Raw genomic sequence first — 17986 nt, 5'->3', positions numbered from 1 at the left:
TTTATATTTTCATTGCAAAAGGTTTCTCACAGTGCCATCTTCTAGATGGATGATACTTTATATTCTAGGTATTTTTGTATACTTCATAGTTAAATACACTGTTTAGAAGGAAGGAAATCTAAGAATACTATGATTTTAATGACACTGACTGCTAATACACCATTATGTATTTGAAAGAAATTTCTAACCTCATACTATGTAATCTCTTTATGAATAGAGGGATAATTTTCTTGTGTATTTAGAATTCATTTCTAGAGAAAGAAATCTTTGTGGCATAGGTATAAAAAATGTATTTTGCATTCAATGTTGTTTATTCTTTTAAGATTTGTAACTTGCCAGCACATTATATGTGTTTTTTTTTTGAGAAGGCATTTTTATTTTATTTTTTTTGAGAAGGCATTTTTAAATGATTATTATTTCTCATGTTATTTATTAAAGACAAGATGAAAAAATTAATTGCTTTTCAGATTCTTCCAGATGATCCTGATAAAAAACCACAAGCAAAACAATTACAGACACGTGCAGACTACCTCATCAAATTACTTAGTAGAGATCTTGCAAAAAAAGAAGCTCAGAGGCTTTCTGGTGCAGTAAGTTAAAATATGATGCTTAAGAGCACTTTACTTTTGGATAAGATAAACCTAGTTTACCCCATCACCCTGGATTCCTGTGGTTAACATGGGCTCATCATTGTGTTTATCTGTAATTTAGTAGCTTTGTTTGAATACGGTAGTATTTTGCCTTAACAGCATTCATGTTGAAACTCCAGTGAGTCATGTCTTTCAGAAGAAGAATCTCTTTTTTCCTAGTATTTAGTATGGGAGCAACTTTTGGAGTGAAATGGGGTGTTTTTTGAGAGGTCAAGCCTCCATTACTGGAGACAGGGCAGTAATTGGATTTGGAGACATTGGGCAGCTTAAGGAATAGAAGTATTGAAGATCACCAAGCTTATTTATTGATTGTGTTCCACAAAAGAAGGAAAAAGACAGTAAAAGAGAGGTGATTGGAAACTAAAGCAACCTTTGAAAGTTTACCTGTGACCACAGTGTCAATAACTACCTCTGTACTATTTAAAATAATTTCTAATACTATCTCTGGTGGCATTGTTTAGCTGAAGACAATAATTTAGGATTGTGAACAGCCTTCCTACTTCTCTCTACTCTTTTTTTTTTTTTTTTAAGGAATAATTACAGTTGGTTAGCATTTATTCAGATTAATTTGCATTTGATTAAGCTATATCACTTTTGTTGATAATTTCTAAGATTGGTGTACCAACAGACTAAGGATTGGGTAGGAATGTGTGTTCTTTTAGCATCATAGATTTAGTATTTAAGATTTTTTAATGGAATCTGTGGGGTTGGTGAGAATAAAAATAATTATTTTTAGGGAGGTTCAAAAAGGCGAAAAGCAAGAGCTAAGAAGAATAAAGCAATGAAGTCTATAAAAGTGAAAGAGGAAATAAAGAGTGATTCTTCTCCCTTGCCCTCAGATAAGTCTGATGAAGATGATGATAAGGTAAGAATGTGTTTTAGAAAAGCAACCTGTTATCTATAGAAAAGGGCACATGGCATGTTTTCAGTATGCTTTACATTTGAAATTTGAACTTAGGCTTAAAATTTTACTGCTAGATACTGAAGTCCTTTTTTATAGTTTGTTGTGTAGTTTCATTTATAGAATAGAATTCTGCCATCCAGTAGAATATCATCTGTCACTAAAGGGAGAGAGCGAAGGTCCTTCCTTTTCAAACATTTGCCATTTGAAGACATTGTCTCATTTTGTTATGAATTTTGAATGGGATTGGCTTATCTTAGTTTTTATTGCATGTATCATTACTAATGGGATTCTGGATTATTTTTCTCAGAATCCACATACATGCAATCAGTAGTCATGCAAAGAAAAGAAATTAGTCTTTGTCAAGATTTGGTTAGTAATACATTGGCCATACTTGCACTTTTCAGGATGAAATCACTTCTGTGAAACATCCAAACAAAAAAATTAAAACAGAAAGAGACAGTGAAGAAAAAACTGAGCCAGATGTTTGTATAAAGAAGGAACCAGAAGAAAAGAGGGAAGCAAAAGAAAAGGAAAATAAAAGAGAACTTAAAAGGGAGATAAAAGAAAAAGAGGATAAGAAAGATATAAAGGAAAAAGATTTTAAAGAGAAAAGAGAAAACAAAGTAAAAGAAGCTATACAGAAAGAAAAAGACATAAAAGAAGAAAAGGTATGCAAATCATAATATAAAATTTAGAAAGTGACACAATCAGCATATTTACATTTTAGGAGAATAAACTGCCTGTCAGCCCAGTTAATAACTGAGTTCTTTAAAAATACATAGGCATATCTAGTAGAGTAGAAAACAGGTTTAAATCCTTTTTTAGATGCCTTACCTAATAAGTAACATCATAGGATAGCTTTATTTTTGGTTTTCCCAAGTGGGGAAAAGATAGAATACGTAAGACTGTTAAATGTGAATAAACTTGATAGACTACAGTGAGAGTAAATTGTCTTCTGGAGGTGTTAATCACTTTTGCCTTTGTTGTTGTGTATTTGTTTTCTCCTTTCACCAGCTGAGTGAATCCAAGTCTGAAAGCAAGGAAAGATCTAAGAAATCTTCGGTGTTGGATGCTCCAGTTCACATCACCGCAGGTGGTGAACCAGTGCCCATAGCGGAAGAATCTGAAGAGCTGGATCAGAAGACATTCAGCATTGTAAGTAGTAAAGTTTCTGGTTATTTGAAAAATACCTGTAACATTTGAGTTTATATTCATCTTTTAAAACTTTAAATTTAGAGATGTATTTGAATTTGATAGTACTGCATTTCATAGTACTGGAGTTCTTTCTGTTCCTTGAACATGTCAGACAAGTTATAGGATGTTTTTACTTGCTCTTCCCTTTGCTTGAAATGGCTTACTCCTTCGTTTTCTTTAGATATCTGCTCAAACATTACCCTTGTCTGAAATCTTATATAAGGTAGAAAGCTCCCTGCCGTGTCTTACTTTTTTTTTAAATCATAGTTGTCACCATTTTAAACACTATGTCTTGTTTATTTGTTGGCTCTATTCTCCTGCTGGAGTACAAGCTCCATAAAAGCAGGGTCTTCATTTTATTTACTGCTCTATTTTCTGGGTCTGGAACAATGTGTAGAATATAGTATGTGTTCAGCCTACAAGGGGCTTCCCAGGTTTGTGCAGTGGTAAAGAATCTGCCTGCCAATGCAGGAGACACAGGAGATGCAGGTTCAGTCCCTGGGTTGGGAAGATCCCCTGAAGAAGGAAATGACAACCCACTCCAGTATTCTTAACCTGGATCCCAGGGACAGAGGAGCCTGGCTGGCTACAGTGTGCAGCATTGCAGAGTTGGATGCAACTGAGCATGCACCCAGCTGAGTCTGAGCAGCGAATATAAACTACCAAAATTGAACAAGAAATAGAAAATGTAGAGAACAAATATGAATAACGTAAAAATTAGAAAACAAATGTTTTCCCTTTTTAAAAAAGTCAGGCTTGGCTGAGTTCTAATTTTAACTATAGAATACACAATTCCCAGTGTTCCCAGTGTTATTTAAATTATGTCTGACAAAAGATGGAAAGTTTCCCAACTGATATGAAGAAATAGGTCAATAAAACAATAAAGTACTCAGAAACAGATTTTCACATATAAGGTAGACACCTGATTATAAGAAAGGCCTTCACAGCAGGGATGTGAGGATTTCTGTTTTTCAAATAAATGGTGGCATTAGGTCAACTAAATATACCGTCTGTAGTTGACCCATCCTTGCATACCCAGAAGTAACCCTACTTGCTACTCATGGATATAGTTACTATAAAATTTAAAGTTGTTTTTGCATTTATATACAATAAAATTTATATGTAGTTTGATTTTCTAGCAATATTTTTAGTCTGGTTTTGGTACAAGGTTGATAGTTTTTATTACATAAATTGGACTTTATTGAATGGTACAGTTGTCCATTATTGAATGGTATGTTGTCCTTTTACTAGCATTCTAGTGATATGTAGGCCAAGGAAAAGATTAGTTTCTATCAAACACCCTGACATCCCTGACTACCTGCAATAGGATAGCAGCAAAATTCATCATTAGCTACTTTGTTTTGTCCTAAGGAATTAGAAGAATAGACAGTTTATACTTGTAGCTATATTGAAGTTATAGCTTTGCCAGTGTATTATATAAAGTTTCTTTTACATTTTATTCTGTATTAGAGCCAATATAGAATATTTAAGTTATACTCTGAAATATTTTATCTTTTAACATTAAAACTGTTTAGAATGGTGTGCTACAGTGTAGAAAGTAACTGCTTTTGTAAAAAGTTTAAGTAAAATCCAAGGCTTTTACTTACACAAAGATTGATTTTTAAATGATAATGGAAAACCTTGCTTTCTGAATAAAGTCTGAGGGGAAAACTCTTGACATTTAAGAGCTGTGAGGTGAGGTTTAACACTCATTTCATGCTACATTTACTCATGTAAGTATCACTGGAAGAAGTAGCTCTGTGTTGAATTCATGCCTTTAATACGTAGTTCTGCTCTTCTGTTCCTATTTAAGTGTAAAGAGAGGATGAGGCCTGTCAAAGCAGCATTGAAGCAGCTTGATAGGCCTGAGAGAGGCCTTTCGGAAAGAGAACAACTGGAACATACTAGACAGTGCTTGATAAAAATCGGAGACCATATCACAGAATGTCTGAAAGAGTATACAAATCCTGAACAAATCAAGCAGTGGAGAAAGTAAGTGACGTATTTTTCAGGACGTGTTAAATTTGTAATTGTGTAACCGTCTATTTGTCTCTTACTTGTGTTTAGGGCTTCCCTGATAGCTCAGCTGGTAAGGAATCCACCTGCAATGCAGGAGACCCTGGTTCGATTCCTGGGTCAGGAAGATCTGCTAGAGAAGGGATAGGCTACCCACTTCAGTATTCTTGGGCTTCCCTTGTGACTCAGCTGGTTAAGAATCCTCCTGTAATGTGGGAGGCCTGGGTTCGATCCCTGGGTCGGGAAGACACCCTGGAGAAGGGCAAGGCTACCCACTCCAGTATTTTGGACTGGAGAATTCCAAGGAGTTGGACATGACTGAGCAGCTTCACTTCACTGTTTGTCTCTTGCATTTCAGTTTCTTTTTCACCTCCTGAAGTTTAGGTCACAGAATGTTTACAGAGGGAGGCTGGATGTTTTCATTTTTTTCCTTTAAAACGTTTTATAAATAAGTGATTCCTTAATTATGCATAATGAAAAACCACAGGTGGCATCTCTGCCTTTAAATAAATAGTGAAAAGTGTTTTGTTAAAATTCAGATTGCATTTTATTCTTAAAAATTTCCCCAATTTACCAAATTATTCTCAGTAATATCCTCAAATGTTGGTATGCCAATTTGTTACATAAATTTAGCAGTTCATCTTCTCAGTATGACTGTAAAGCCTTGTAAAAATAAATGTCCTCAAGCAGTGTAAAATGCAGACTCTATTTTCCCCTTCATTTTAGAAGTAGCAGCAACACATTTGATCTTAAAATCATAAATCTGAACTATGATATGATGTGATAAGTGATACTATAATGTGGTAAGTGGTATTAATCACTTAATGATTACCAAATCCAGGTCACTGTTAAGCCAGACTACTAGACAGGCTAGGAAAACAATAAAATGAGCACAAACTCACAGTTATTGACAACTGTTTATTAACCTACTGATTTCTTTGCTACATGCAGTGCAGCTGCATATCAAAACAAAACATTTTCATGACACATTTCTGCAGGAGGCATTATGATTTCACTAAATTAAAAAGAAAACTATCCTTATCCCCTTCTTAAACTCAACCAGGACTCATTTTAGAAAGAGGAGATAGGAAGTTGATAATGATCACAAGGCTTTTGTAAACAAGTGAAGCTGAGCTTATGTCTAAAGAAACTGAAGCCTTGCGTGGACGTAGTAGAGTCTAAAGCCATGTGCCTGTAATGACGTGGAGTGGTCACTGTGGTTGGATCACAAGACATGCATAGTTAGTTGCAACTTGCCTAATTTTTGACTTTATGACCTTGAACAGTTACCACTATGTATGAGCCCCCAGTATTATCACCTGTAAAATGCTAAGACTGCATATTTTTCAGTTACTGAAGAATAATTAAAGATTTTTATGAAGAGTGTGTCTGTATTAGTCAGTCATGTTTGACTGTTTGCGACCCCATGGACTGAGTCCTTCCAGGCTCCTCTGCCCATGGAATTCTTCAGTCAAGAATACTGCAGTGGGTAGCCTATCCCTTCCCACGGGTCTTCCCGACCCAGGTATCGAACCCAGGTCTTCTGCATTTCAGGCAGATTCTTTACCACATGAGCTACCAGGGAAGCCCTTTTATGAGGAATGAGAGGCAGTCATTCTCAAGTACTGTATTCATAGTGTCTAGTTTAATATTTTATTTATGATTGGAGTATATATACTAGAGCTTATTGCTTTCCTAAATACCATAAAAGAGATTATTCCATTTTTCTCAAACTCTTACCTACTCATACAGTGACCTCTAAAGTACAGAACTACAGGATAGGAATACAGTAGGAGTTCGACTATATATACCAGGATTAAGTGAGAATATAGTCACATTCTCTGTCTTTTCATATTTAAGAGCCAAAGTTAAATTTTCTGTGTCATTGACTCCTGAACATATTGATATCTTGATTGTTGTTTGAGATAAAATTAGAAAATAAAAGAAATGCAGTGAGTTATCTTTAAAACTGAATTTAATTAAAGGATTATATTAAAATTATTTCCTGCCTTTAGTGTAACAGGAGCTTAGTTTCTCTCTGAAAATAACTTGTGTACTATATACCAGTTTTTAAACCTTCATGTAATTAGAGTTTAGATTTTTAAGTTTATGAAGAAGGCAGAGTATCGATTTTACTGGCTTTTTAGATTAGAAATGAACAGCATCTTGTTGAAATTACATGTTGACTAATACAAGTAGTTACTTCCTGTTTAGTTACTAGGAAAGGGGGAGGAAAAAACCTCTAAAAGAAGAGAGACCAAATAGCCAAGAGACTTTTGTGTTCACCCTTAACTTCCAAGGCTTTATTCCTCTTTCTACACAGCTGGGCAACTTGAGTTTTGTTTTCCCTCCCACTCTCATCTACCTTGATTTCATATTCCTTGGTACGTATTCATGCTGCCACTGCCTCTGATTATTACCAGATTCCCTTAAATGGTAAAGGAGAACAGAAAGACCCTAACTGAGAAATATTTCAAAAGCAAATTAGTTTTTACTCTGCTGTCTTGGAGAAAAATTGGGGGAAAATGTAGAAGCAAGGATAAGAGTCCCTTGTATTAAAGGTTGAACTTCTGATCACCTGACCCTGCCCCCACTCCACCCCACAGAACACAGCTACAGTTACTGATTCTACAAAAGGAAGAACTATCAAGACCTTACCTGCAATTGTAAAGATAGAGACTTGATCCATGATTATACTTTAAGCAAATTTTCATAGTAACCATAATTTTATAACCTGCTTTATTTCTTACGGATGTTTATATACAAGTATTTTGGCTTGTATATAAACGTGAATAGTTGATGAGGAAATACAACACTAGTTTTAGTTTTTTATTTAAAAATCACTTGTAATCTAGTGATAAGCATAATAATGCATATTTGTGTTTCACTTGTACTTTCCTATGCTTCATTCTAAGATCCCTTTAAAAATGCTCTGTTCAGGAAGTCTTGACAGTTATTAGTTCCACTTTACAGAAGAAAAAAAAATGGACTCAGGTAAACCACCTTGAAGGGCTAGGACCTGGGGTATGGCAGAGGAGGCGTGTAGCGCGAGCTTTAACAAGGCACTCACTCTTGCACTAGCTCCAGGTCTGGAGTTTTGCCCAAGATCACACAGTTTAGCAGGTGATTATAATTAGGACCAGAATCTAATTTCAACTAGATTTTTTTCTACAGAAAAGATATTTTTAAAGAGAAATTACTAACAAAAACACAGTTTATTAATTCCCTATCTCTTTACTCTTTTCACTCTAGAATGGCAATAGTTGATAAATTCATTTAAGGGCTAGTTGAATTTTCTCAGCTGCTATGGATTTCATTTCAAGGTTGTCCCTGTGGTGGACAGGGAAGCCTGGTGTGCTGCAGTCTATGGGGTTGAAAAGACTCAGACACTACTGAGCGACCAAACTGAACTGAACTGAAGTTTGCTTATAAATTTTATTTCAAGGTTAATGTCATACCTATAGTGAACATTTCAATATCTTCTGATGACTATTTCCCTAACACAGTATTCTTAAAAACTTAAAGACATGCTGATACTCGTGGGGAGGGGGAACATAAAGACATGCTGATTCTTTTTAGCCTTTTGTTGTAATAAACAACAAAATGAAAACTAGAATGTGCTCATTATCTTTAATGAATAACTCAAGTACTTTATACATTAATAGAACCCAATAACATTAGTCACAATTTTAATTTCATTTATTTTTAAACAAGACAAAACTTGCATTTTACTTTATTAAAGTATAGTTGACTTCCACTGTTAGTTTCAGGTATACAACATCATGATTCGATAGTTTTATAGATTAGGTACCATACAGTTTTATACTATTGACTCTATTCCGTGTGCTGTATGTTACATCCCAGTGATGTATTCATTTTGTAACTGGTAGTTTGTACTCTTAATGCCCTTCACCTGTCTCACTCATGCACTTGTGCACGTGCCCTCTGGCAGCCACAGTTTGTTCTCTGTGAGTCTGTTTCTGTTGTATGTTCTACCCAACTGGAGTCCGTCCATGTTGTCCTAAATGGCAAGGTTGTATTCCTTTTATGTCGGCGTAATATTTCTGTGTGTGTGTGTGTGTGTGTGTGTGTGTGTGTGTGTGTGCGTGCGTGTGCACGCGCACGTGCGAGAGAGAGAATTCTACTTCTTTATTCATCCATCTATGGATGGACACTTAGGTTGCTTCTTTGTCTTGGCTTTTGTAAAATAATGCCACAGTGAACTTTGGGGTGCATATATCTTTCTGAATTAGTGTTTTCATTTCCTTCAAAGAAGTACAGAGGAGTGGAATTGTTGGATCATATGGTAGTTCTATTTTTAATTTTTTGAGGAACCTACATGCTGTTTTCCATAGTGACCATACCAATTTATATTCCCAGCAACAGTGCATGAGGGCCCCATTTCCTCCACATCCTGGCCAACACTTGTTTTTCCTTTTTTACAATAGCTGTTAGGTGTGAAGTAATACATCTCGTTTTGGCTCTGATTTGCATTTCCCTGATGATTAGTGATATTGAGCATCTTTTCATGTACTGTCAGCCATTTGTATGTCTTCTTTAGAAAAATACTCAGGTTCTCCGCCCATTTTTTTATCAGTTGCTTTTTTATATATTTTAATTTCAAAATAAGCTGTTTTAGTTTAATGTCAAACAATGGATAAAAATAGGATTTGGCTAACTAGTATATAAATTACAAAGATTTTAATATATTTAGTATTGAAGTTGTTGAATGGTTTGATTTTCCCAACCGCTATCTGATATCTTTCATGACTTGATATTAGCTATTTTTTCTTTCTTTCATTTCATTGATAATTGATTACAGAGAATAGTATTGTCTAAAGAATGTTCAAATAAAAAAGCTGAGTAATATTGACTCTACTTAATGAAGTGTTTAGGGGGAGATACACTGATACCTATACTTTTTCTTTGAAATACAAACAAAAATTAGAGCAATTGAGAGGGATGGCTATATGGAATGATATGTGATGAAGCAGGCACAATAAAATGCTAATAAGAGAATCTAGGTGTTAAGTATATGGGTGATCATTGTAAAGTTCTTTTGTATCTTTGGATGTATGAAAATTTTCATGTTGAAAAATTAACAAAATAGTTATGCGTGTGTATTATGAAAATGTTCCATTAATTTAAATTAGCCTGCTAATATTAGTCTTGATAACTTGATAAGCCTTGTTAATATGCTGCATATTTTACTTAAGTAGCCAAAATTTACAGGCTATATGAAGTATTACTAGAGAAACAAATTTTGAGAATATTACACATATATATGCACATTAAATATAAGGGTTTGAGTGACTGCTCTTTAAATTGCAATACATTTTTGTAGTTTTTGTAAAATTATAGACCCAAATATTGATGAAGAATAGGTATCATCTTATACTGCAGTTAAGCAAACAGCTGTTCCAAACTAAATTAAAAAAGAAACGAAAGCACTTGAGAAAGCCACATCTGACTTAACAACACTGCTAAGAATTCTTTTAGAAATCACCAGTTATCCATCTCTGTATGCACATATGCTGGGATAATTTTGTAGTTATTGCATGACACAGATTTCTGATTTCCAGAATTTATTAACATTTAGCAATTTAGTAGTTTACAAGCAAGCAGCTCTTCACACATATCTGTGTTCAAAATCAAAAGGCTGCGAATGTTTGATCTTAGTGGAAAAAGAATTAGAAACCTTGTCCTTTGGCCTTACCTAGTCACTTAGTCTCATTACCCCATTTGTTTATTTTAAAAATTTTCTGCTACATCTGACTGTGCCTAACTGAAGGATGGTGCAGGTTAGGCACTCTACACAGTTAGCTCATTGAAGACTTCCTGACAGTGTATGTTTTGTAGTCCTGGGCAATTGATGCTTGGTAGTTGAGAGAAATACGTCTTGGCTATTAAGAAATACCCAAATTAAGTGCTGTATAATTTTATTTCTCCCATAAAAAGGAATGAGAAAAGTTACTTTCTAGCTAAGGATTTTTGCTGTTTTAGACTTTCTTCTGTACTATTGCTGAGAGATGACTTTCTTTGGGGAAGTCATTATTCACACATACAGGGTTTTATTATTTTTTTAAAAATCACATAAATGTGGACTTGTGCCTCAGTGGTAAAGAATACACCTGCCAGTGCAGGAAACATGAGTTCAATCCCTGATCCAGGAAGATCCAACATGGCCTTGGCGCAACTAAGCCCGTGCGCCACAGCTATTGAGCCCATGCTCTAGAGCCCGAGAACCGCATCTGCGCCGAGCCCGTGTGCCACAACTGCTGAAGCCTGCACACCTAGGCCCCGTGGCTCTGTAACAAGAACCCACTGCAGTGGGAAGCGCACCTGTCACAACTAAAGACTAGCCCCCATTCACCGTAACTAGAGAATAGCCCACGTAGCAACGAAGACCCAGCACAGCCAAAAAAAAAAATCACTTAAAATCTGTTGCTTGAACTCAGTAAAGATATTGATGTTAGGTAGTCCACTAAACCTCCGTCGTTGGCTCTTTAGTAATTTCTTTACTCTGTTTATGTACGCAAGATTCAAAATCTTTAACATACCTACTGGAAAGCTAGAGGGTCAAGAAAAATTGTAAATATATGAAATTATTACTTTTATAGTGATGGCAGACAGACTTCAATTCACATGTCACTGATTTGTAGTGGCTCTGAAGAAGCTCTGTTGAGACGAATCCAAAGACTGCATCTGAATTTGTGAAGGAATACCATGGTCAATTACTAATCCTAATCCCAGCATTGGGATGGGAAGAGAGGCGTAAACATGGTATACTGTCCTGGGCTTACAGTGTCTGATCATGTTACTCTTATGACCATTACATCACAATTATAAAATGACAGAAGCCTTTTAATGCATTATTCAGGACTTCTCTTTCACAAGCTTAATCCATGTTTTCTGATGATATTTTACTTGAACTACTAACATAGTTTATTCCTTTTATATCTAATCTGAAACATAATATGAATCCCTTCCTGATTTGTAAGTTTACTTCTCTTTAGTTTCAAATCTTCAAATCCGGAAACTATAAAATGAAGGAATTTGGAAGAGAAGTAAAAGTTAACACTGTCTAGTTTTATTGGGAATCTTATCCACTTACGAAGGTTTTTTTGTTGGTTTCTTTTTTTTTAATGCTAGAAATAATATCCTGAGACTTTTTTCCAGAGAGGGCTAAGATGTGTGTGTTTCTGTGTATACTAAAGGGATTTCATTAAAAACTAAGTATTTTCAATCAGACTAATTTGCCTTTTATTCTTCTAGAAACCTGTGGATTTTTGTATCTAAGTTTACTGAGTTCGATGCAAGAAAATTACATAAATTATATAAGCATGCTATTAAAAAACGGCAGGAATCCCAGGTAAGTAAATGCATCATTTTTCTTTATGTAATTAAAACAGATATTCTTCCTTAAACAAGAATTCAGCTAATAAATGTAGAAGGAATAAGGGAAATAGAAAATCTCTACTAAAGTATTAATACCACAGTAAAAATTGCTGCAGGTGAGAGCTTCCAAGGAAAGCTAAAAATTAGTGGGCAAGAAAACAAGACACTAGCATAGTCTGAAAGTATCTCCTCCAAGATCTTTACTGATTACAAAGAGAAAAATCATAGCTTTGTAGAGGAGAAACCTGCCTTAGCTGCCTTAAACAAGCAGTTAAGATTAATGTCACCAGTCATAAGACATAGTGACACCATGAACCCCCTGTATTGTGTACTGAAAAAGGTACATCACTTTGTGGAATTCTTGGCAAAAAGGAATCTCATGAGTCAAATCATGAGAAAATATCCCATAAACCCCAGTTGAGAAATACTCTGTAACTGTCTAGTACTCATCAAGTGTCAAGGTCTTAGAAGACAAGAAAACTGTCCCAGATTGGAGGAAACAAAGAGGACCTGAGTCCCAGATTGGGTTCTGGAGAAAAAGAACCTTAGTGGAAAAATGTGAAATCTTAATAAAGTCTGTAGTTCAGTTAAGAGTATTGTACTAAAGTATAAATTTTTTAGGTTTGATTATTATACTGTGGTTATATAAGAAACATTAAAATTAGGAGAAACTGGTAAAAAGCATATGGGAACTCTCAGTACTATTTCTGCAGCTTTTCTCTAAGTCTAAAGTTATTTTGTTTTTGTTTTTTTTTAAAAAAGTCATAGGACCCATAGTTTCTGCTTTTAAAAAATATCTGTTAATGTTACATTTATAGATTCTAATAGAGGAGACCTTCTTTTAGCATCAGGATTTTCTTTTTCATGTTTTACAATGTTGTTTGACGCCACTTAAAAGATTCTTACATATGTGTATTTATTTTAGCAGAATAATGACCAGAACAGCAGCTTGAATACGCAAGTGATTAGAAATCCAGGTAAGTCAGTCTTGTTAATTGTTTTGGAAAGTCAGTTTAAAAACTGGTCTTTTTTTTTTTTGCTGGGAGGGTGAGGTGTTTTTGATGATATATGCCCATGTTAAATTTAGTATCTTAATAATCCTTTTTAGCTTATTAACTTTTCATAAATCACTATTACCAGTTTCTAAAAAATATAGAATTGTTGAACATATTTCAAAAAAATTATTTGGAGTATTAACAGATTAGTTAGTTAGATTAATTGAGTGATTAATTGCTCTGTGCAAGAGTCATAAAAGTATAGTCTGAGAAGGAAATGGACCTTAAATTTTTTGTTGTGATTCTTCACATTTCAGATTAAAGTAAACCTATTCATAAGCCTTAGTATGACTTTTTATAAACTATTTTCTAAATGCTTTAACTGCTTGTATTTGGGAACTGGACAGTCAAGAATCCGCCTGCATTACAGGAGACTCAGGTTCAGTCCCTGTGTTGGCACGATCCCCCTGGAGAAGGGAATGGCTACTCACTCCAGTATTCTGGCCTGGAGAATCCAATGGACAGAGGAGCCTGGTTGGCTGCAGTCCATGGGGTCGGACAGGAGTGAGTGACTAACACTTTGACTTTCTCACTTTCGTTGGTTGGAGCTGAAACAGGAGTTCTTATAATCTAGCAATTAAATTATTTTGTTTACCATGTATTTTTTTAAGTCATTAACAGAGGTTGGACACTTTTATCTTAACAGATGTAGAAAGATTAAAAGAGAATACAAATCATGATGACAGCAGCAGGGACAGTTATTCGTCTGATAGACACTTATCTCAATATCATGATCATCATAAAGACCGACATCAGGGAGATTCGTACAAGAAAAGTGACTCTAGGAAGAGACCTTATTCTTCTTTTAGTAATGGTAAAGATCATCGTGATTGGGATCACTACAAGCAAGACAGCAGGTAAACTTGACAATTTTAAAATTTTGCATATTGATGTCTTTATTTGTTGTGTTTGACTTTATTGACCAATTCAGTTTTCAGGTAATCAGAACACGTCTCATGTAAAATAAAGGTTAAATAAGAAAAAATAAATCTCTCTATAAAAATGGGTTTTTAATTATAAATTTAAGGTCAGAGTATACAATAAGAAAATATTTAGTGTAGGGAGTTCTATAATTAGTCATGGGATTCATTGTTGGTTTGGCGAATATGGGCTAAAATACCTTTCAAAATATAGTGAGGTAAAATAAAAGATTGATGAACTGTGGCTGAAGTGCGATGGTGAATTCTACATTCCATTGCATTAAAAAAACCTAATTTTTGTTTGAATAATTAATTTATGTGAAAACAACTCATTGAGGTTAAATTTAATCAAAGCAATCTGAAGATAGTCCTGAAATCACGAAGTTTTCTCCACATATTGTTTTTTTAAAGTCTAAGTAGTAAACAACTGGAATATAATAACAGAATACATTTTACTCCTGTTGATAAGGGGATATTTTCATTTAATAAACCAAATAAAAATACCGAAAAGAGTAAAAGATCAGAAATTAAGAAATTAATAGGTTTGTTTGTATTTTAGTTGTGCTCACTAAAATTTCTTCTGAGACGCACAGCCACATTATAAACTTAGAAAAGCACACAGTGAGAAAGAAAAGCCATATTTGTAGTGGTATATGTTTATAATTTCACAGACTTGCATAACAGTTTATATTGCTTATAATAAGGACCTTTTGTGAACAAAAAAACATTAAATTATATTTGATGTATTTTATTTGAAAAGGCTAACATCTTAGAAATTACTTTTCATTAAACTCCCATAAATTTTTAGCAGACTGCCACATGCTTATGTGTGGAGTAAATTTCACAATGATTTGTATATCAGGTCTTCCTATATAAATAATCAGATTAAGGAAGCTTTCAATAGGCATCACCAACCAATAAAAGTTCTCTTTTATAGATATATTTCATAGACTGTTTTAGAGGTTTTTATTTATTTTTCCTGCTGCAGACTCAAAAGGCTTTGATTTCAAGGGTATTTTAGATGGATATAGTTGTCTTAATTCTAATTAATTAGTTCCAATAAAGATGCATTAAATACAAATGATGCACAGAAGAAAAAGTAGCAACCAATCTTAAATGGCCATGTGAAGTTAGATGCCATCTGAAGTGCTTTGTATGGTTTCACTTTAGTTTTATGAATGGAATAGTTTTTCCAAAGACATGCAGAGATAATTTTTCAGTGATTTTTAATGAACTCACGAAATTTTATGATGAAACACTGAATTTGTGTAGAATTAGAAATATGCATTATTTTTGTTTTATTTTTAATAAGATTTATTTGGAAACATTAATTAGCATTGCTAATTTAAAATTCCTGATTTCTCTTTTATTAGATATTACAGTGATAGAGAGAAACACAGAAAACTGGATGATCACAGGAGTAGAGACCACAGATCAAATCTGGAAGGAAGTTTAAAAGACAGAACTCATTCTGATCATCGTTCTCATTCAGATCATCGGTTACATTCAGACCATCGATCAAGTTCTGAATATACACACCATAAATCTTCCAGGGATTATAGGTATCACTCAGATTGGCAGATGGACCATAGAGCTTCCAGTAGTGGTCCCAGATCTCCACTAGACCAGAGGTCTCCTTATGGCTCCAGATCTCCATTTGAACACTCAGTTGAACACAAAAGTACACCTGAGCATACCTGGAGTAGTCGGAAAACATAACGAAAACTGATACTGTCTTTCTGGACTTTTCTTTTAGCCATATATCATAAACCAACACAGTAATTGCCTTACATGACTTGAAAGATATAAACAGATCTTCTGTCAGTAGCAGTATTGTTACTTCTTTCCAGGATGCAAGGTCTATTATCCCAACAGAAGAGAAAATATTTTTATATTTAAGGATTATGCTGCACTGTACTACAAATATTGTAGTACTATTTTTTTTCTTTTTTAAAGAAATGGAAAATGTTTACTATTACAGGGACCTCAACACTGCCCTTCCATGTAGGCTGGATAAAACTGTTTTTAAGTCAGTGATTTTAGACTGACGTCCATTTAAATTATGTTTGTATATGAACTTTACTCTTACCTGTGATCATGTTTCAGGAAGGAATGAAAGAGAGTTCTTTTCTTAATAAAGAAAACACGCTCAAGGACTTTATTCACTTTCCAAAGCTACTTGTTTACATTGTACACTGCGACCACCTTGCCGCTTTTCATCACAAGCTTGAATATTTAAATTCTGTACTTATATCTGTAAAATAGCCAGGAATTTCCTGTTTGTGATCTATTATTATGCCTTTTTACACACACACAAACAATGGCTGTAAATTATTGTAAATGAATTAAATGAGCTTTCCTTACTTCCTTCCCCTTCTCAGGCTTTTTTTGACTGTTCCTTTCCCTACCAACTCAGGCCTTCTTATTGTTTAAATATATATATATATATATATATCAGTGTAATAACACTTTTTAATGATTTATCTCGATGGAATCATTGTTTAGAATGTAAAAAAATGGGGAAAGGGGCCACTTAATTCCATTATAGTCCTTTTTATATTGACTATTTTATTAGATACATGTTATTTCTTTCCTTTTCCCTTTTTTAGTCAATATTGTGTATCAGAATGGTGAGATGATCTGTAAAATCTAAACTGCATGCTCTGGAAACATTTTTTTCAGATGCATTTGGTTTAAAAGGGTAGGTCTCTGAACACTTCCAGAATCCAAAAGGCCAAAAGTTATTGTAAATCCATTTGTTTTCCTTTCATGTGGGCAATAATGTCAAATGTGCTATGCAGCCAGGTAACATTTTAGATAAACTTGATTGACTTTTAATAAAAACTGTTACAATGCACACTGATTGTATATAAAAACCTTATATATGACAAATTAAATTTAAGAAAAAGGATATGTGGGCTCCTGTAATTTTCTGCTGCATTCTTATTCCCTCAAGCACCTAACTTCTTTTTTTTTAATACTAACATTTAGTTTCCAGAAAAGAGTATTTTGGTAAGCAGTTGAACATTGTTAATTTGTGGCACTACAATTAAATCTATTTTGAAGAATATATGAATATATGAAGTAAAATTTAGATAATAGAAATCTTCGCTGGACTCTTGATTTTCTGCAGATATTATTTTAGAATGCCTTATATTTATTTACAGATTTTTTTTTATTTTGTTATATTCAGTGGGAATTTTTAAATCTTGTGGCATACACTCTTGGATGTGTGCTGTGATATAACACATTTGAACCTTAACTTTGACAAATATAAGTATATTGATATATTCCTATAATATTCTTAAATGTGTCTGTAGATTAGCTGTGGGAATGATGTACAGATATTTGTCTATAGATATATTTTTAATATTTTCCTTTTATCCAGTTAGGTCTAAAATTTACACTATGTGTACTAAACAGAGCTTCTATATCCCCCCAACCCTTTTTTAACAGCAGTGATTCCTGTTTAGATAGTTATCTTGAATGTCATTTCCTGGTATGTCAGATAACTTGTGGAATAACTCAATTTTTATAAAAGTGATAAAACAATTTAATGCTGGTATACGTTTTTGTAAGTTATTTTTTCCACTATTAGTATAAATGATTACTTTATTCCACAATATAACATTTAATAAAAAATTTGTAATGCTTATTAAAGTCATATTAATACAGCTAACAGATCAGGGTTGACATTTTCCATTCATCACTCTGTAGCTGGGACATTCGCATTATATCCTATTGTGAAAATTTCATAACTCAATACTACATTTTTGAGACAAATGAAATGGACTCTTAGCTTTCTTAACAGTGCTATGTTGAGTATTTCAGGCAACTAATCAGCTGAGT

At 33.9% G+C, this 17986-nt stretch overlaps 1 protein-coding gene across 5 annotated transcripts in view; it reads left to right on the top strand.

The window, feature by feature from the left end:
- The window catches only part of CHD1 (chromodomain helicase DNA binding protein 1), a 75280-nt gene extending 57966 nt beyond the window's left edge, over positions 1 to 17314 (top strand). For 2 of the 5 annotated variants that reach the window (XM_059887979.1, XM_024993932.2), the window contains 9 exons: positions 468 to 590; positions 1387 to 1515; positions 1959 to 2222; positions 2569 to 2709; positions 4562 to 4740; positions 12040 to 12136; positions 13088 to 13139; positions 13864 to 14074; positions 15511 to 17048. In XM_059887979.1, the coding sequence (XP_059743962.1) occupies positions 468 to 590; positions 1387 to 1515; positions 1959 to 2222; positions 2569 to 2709; positions 4562 to 4740; positions 12040 to 12136; positions 13088 to 13139; positions 13864 to 14074; positions 15511 to 15856 (1542 nt within the window). In that variant the 3' untranslated portion in view covers positions 15857 to 17048. Of the gene's footprint in view, positions 1 to 467; positions 591 to 1386; positions 1516 to 1958; positions 2223 to 2568; positions 2710 to 4561; positions 4741 to 12039; positions 12137 to 13087; positions 13140 to 13863; positions 14075 to 15510 lie in introns of all 5 variants that reach the window. The other 3 variants (NM_001192048.3, XM_024993933.2, XM_024993934.2) reach the window with 3 other exon arrangements.
- The last annotated feature ends 672 nt before the right edge of the window (positions 17315 to 17986 follow it).

The sequence above is a fragment of the Bos taurus genome, chromosome 7 (assembly GCF_002263795.3).
Source record: "Bos taurus isolate L1 Dominette 01449 registration number 42190680 breed Hereford chromosome 7, ARS-UCD2.0, whole genome shotgun sequence".
In the NCBI taxonomy this organism is placed as follows: domain Eukaryota; kingdom Metazoa; phylum Chordata; class Mammalia; order Artiodactyla; family Bovidae; genus Bos; species Bos taurus.
The sequence above is the reverse complement of the archived record's forward strand: the minus strand, read 5'-3'. Positions and strand labels throughout refer to the sequence as shown.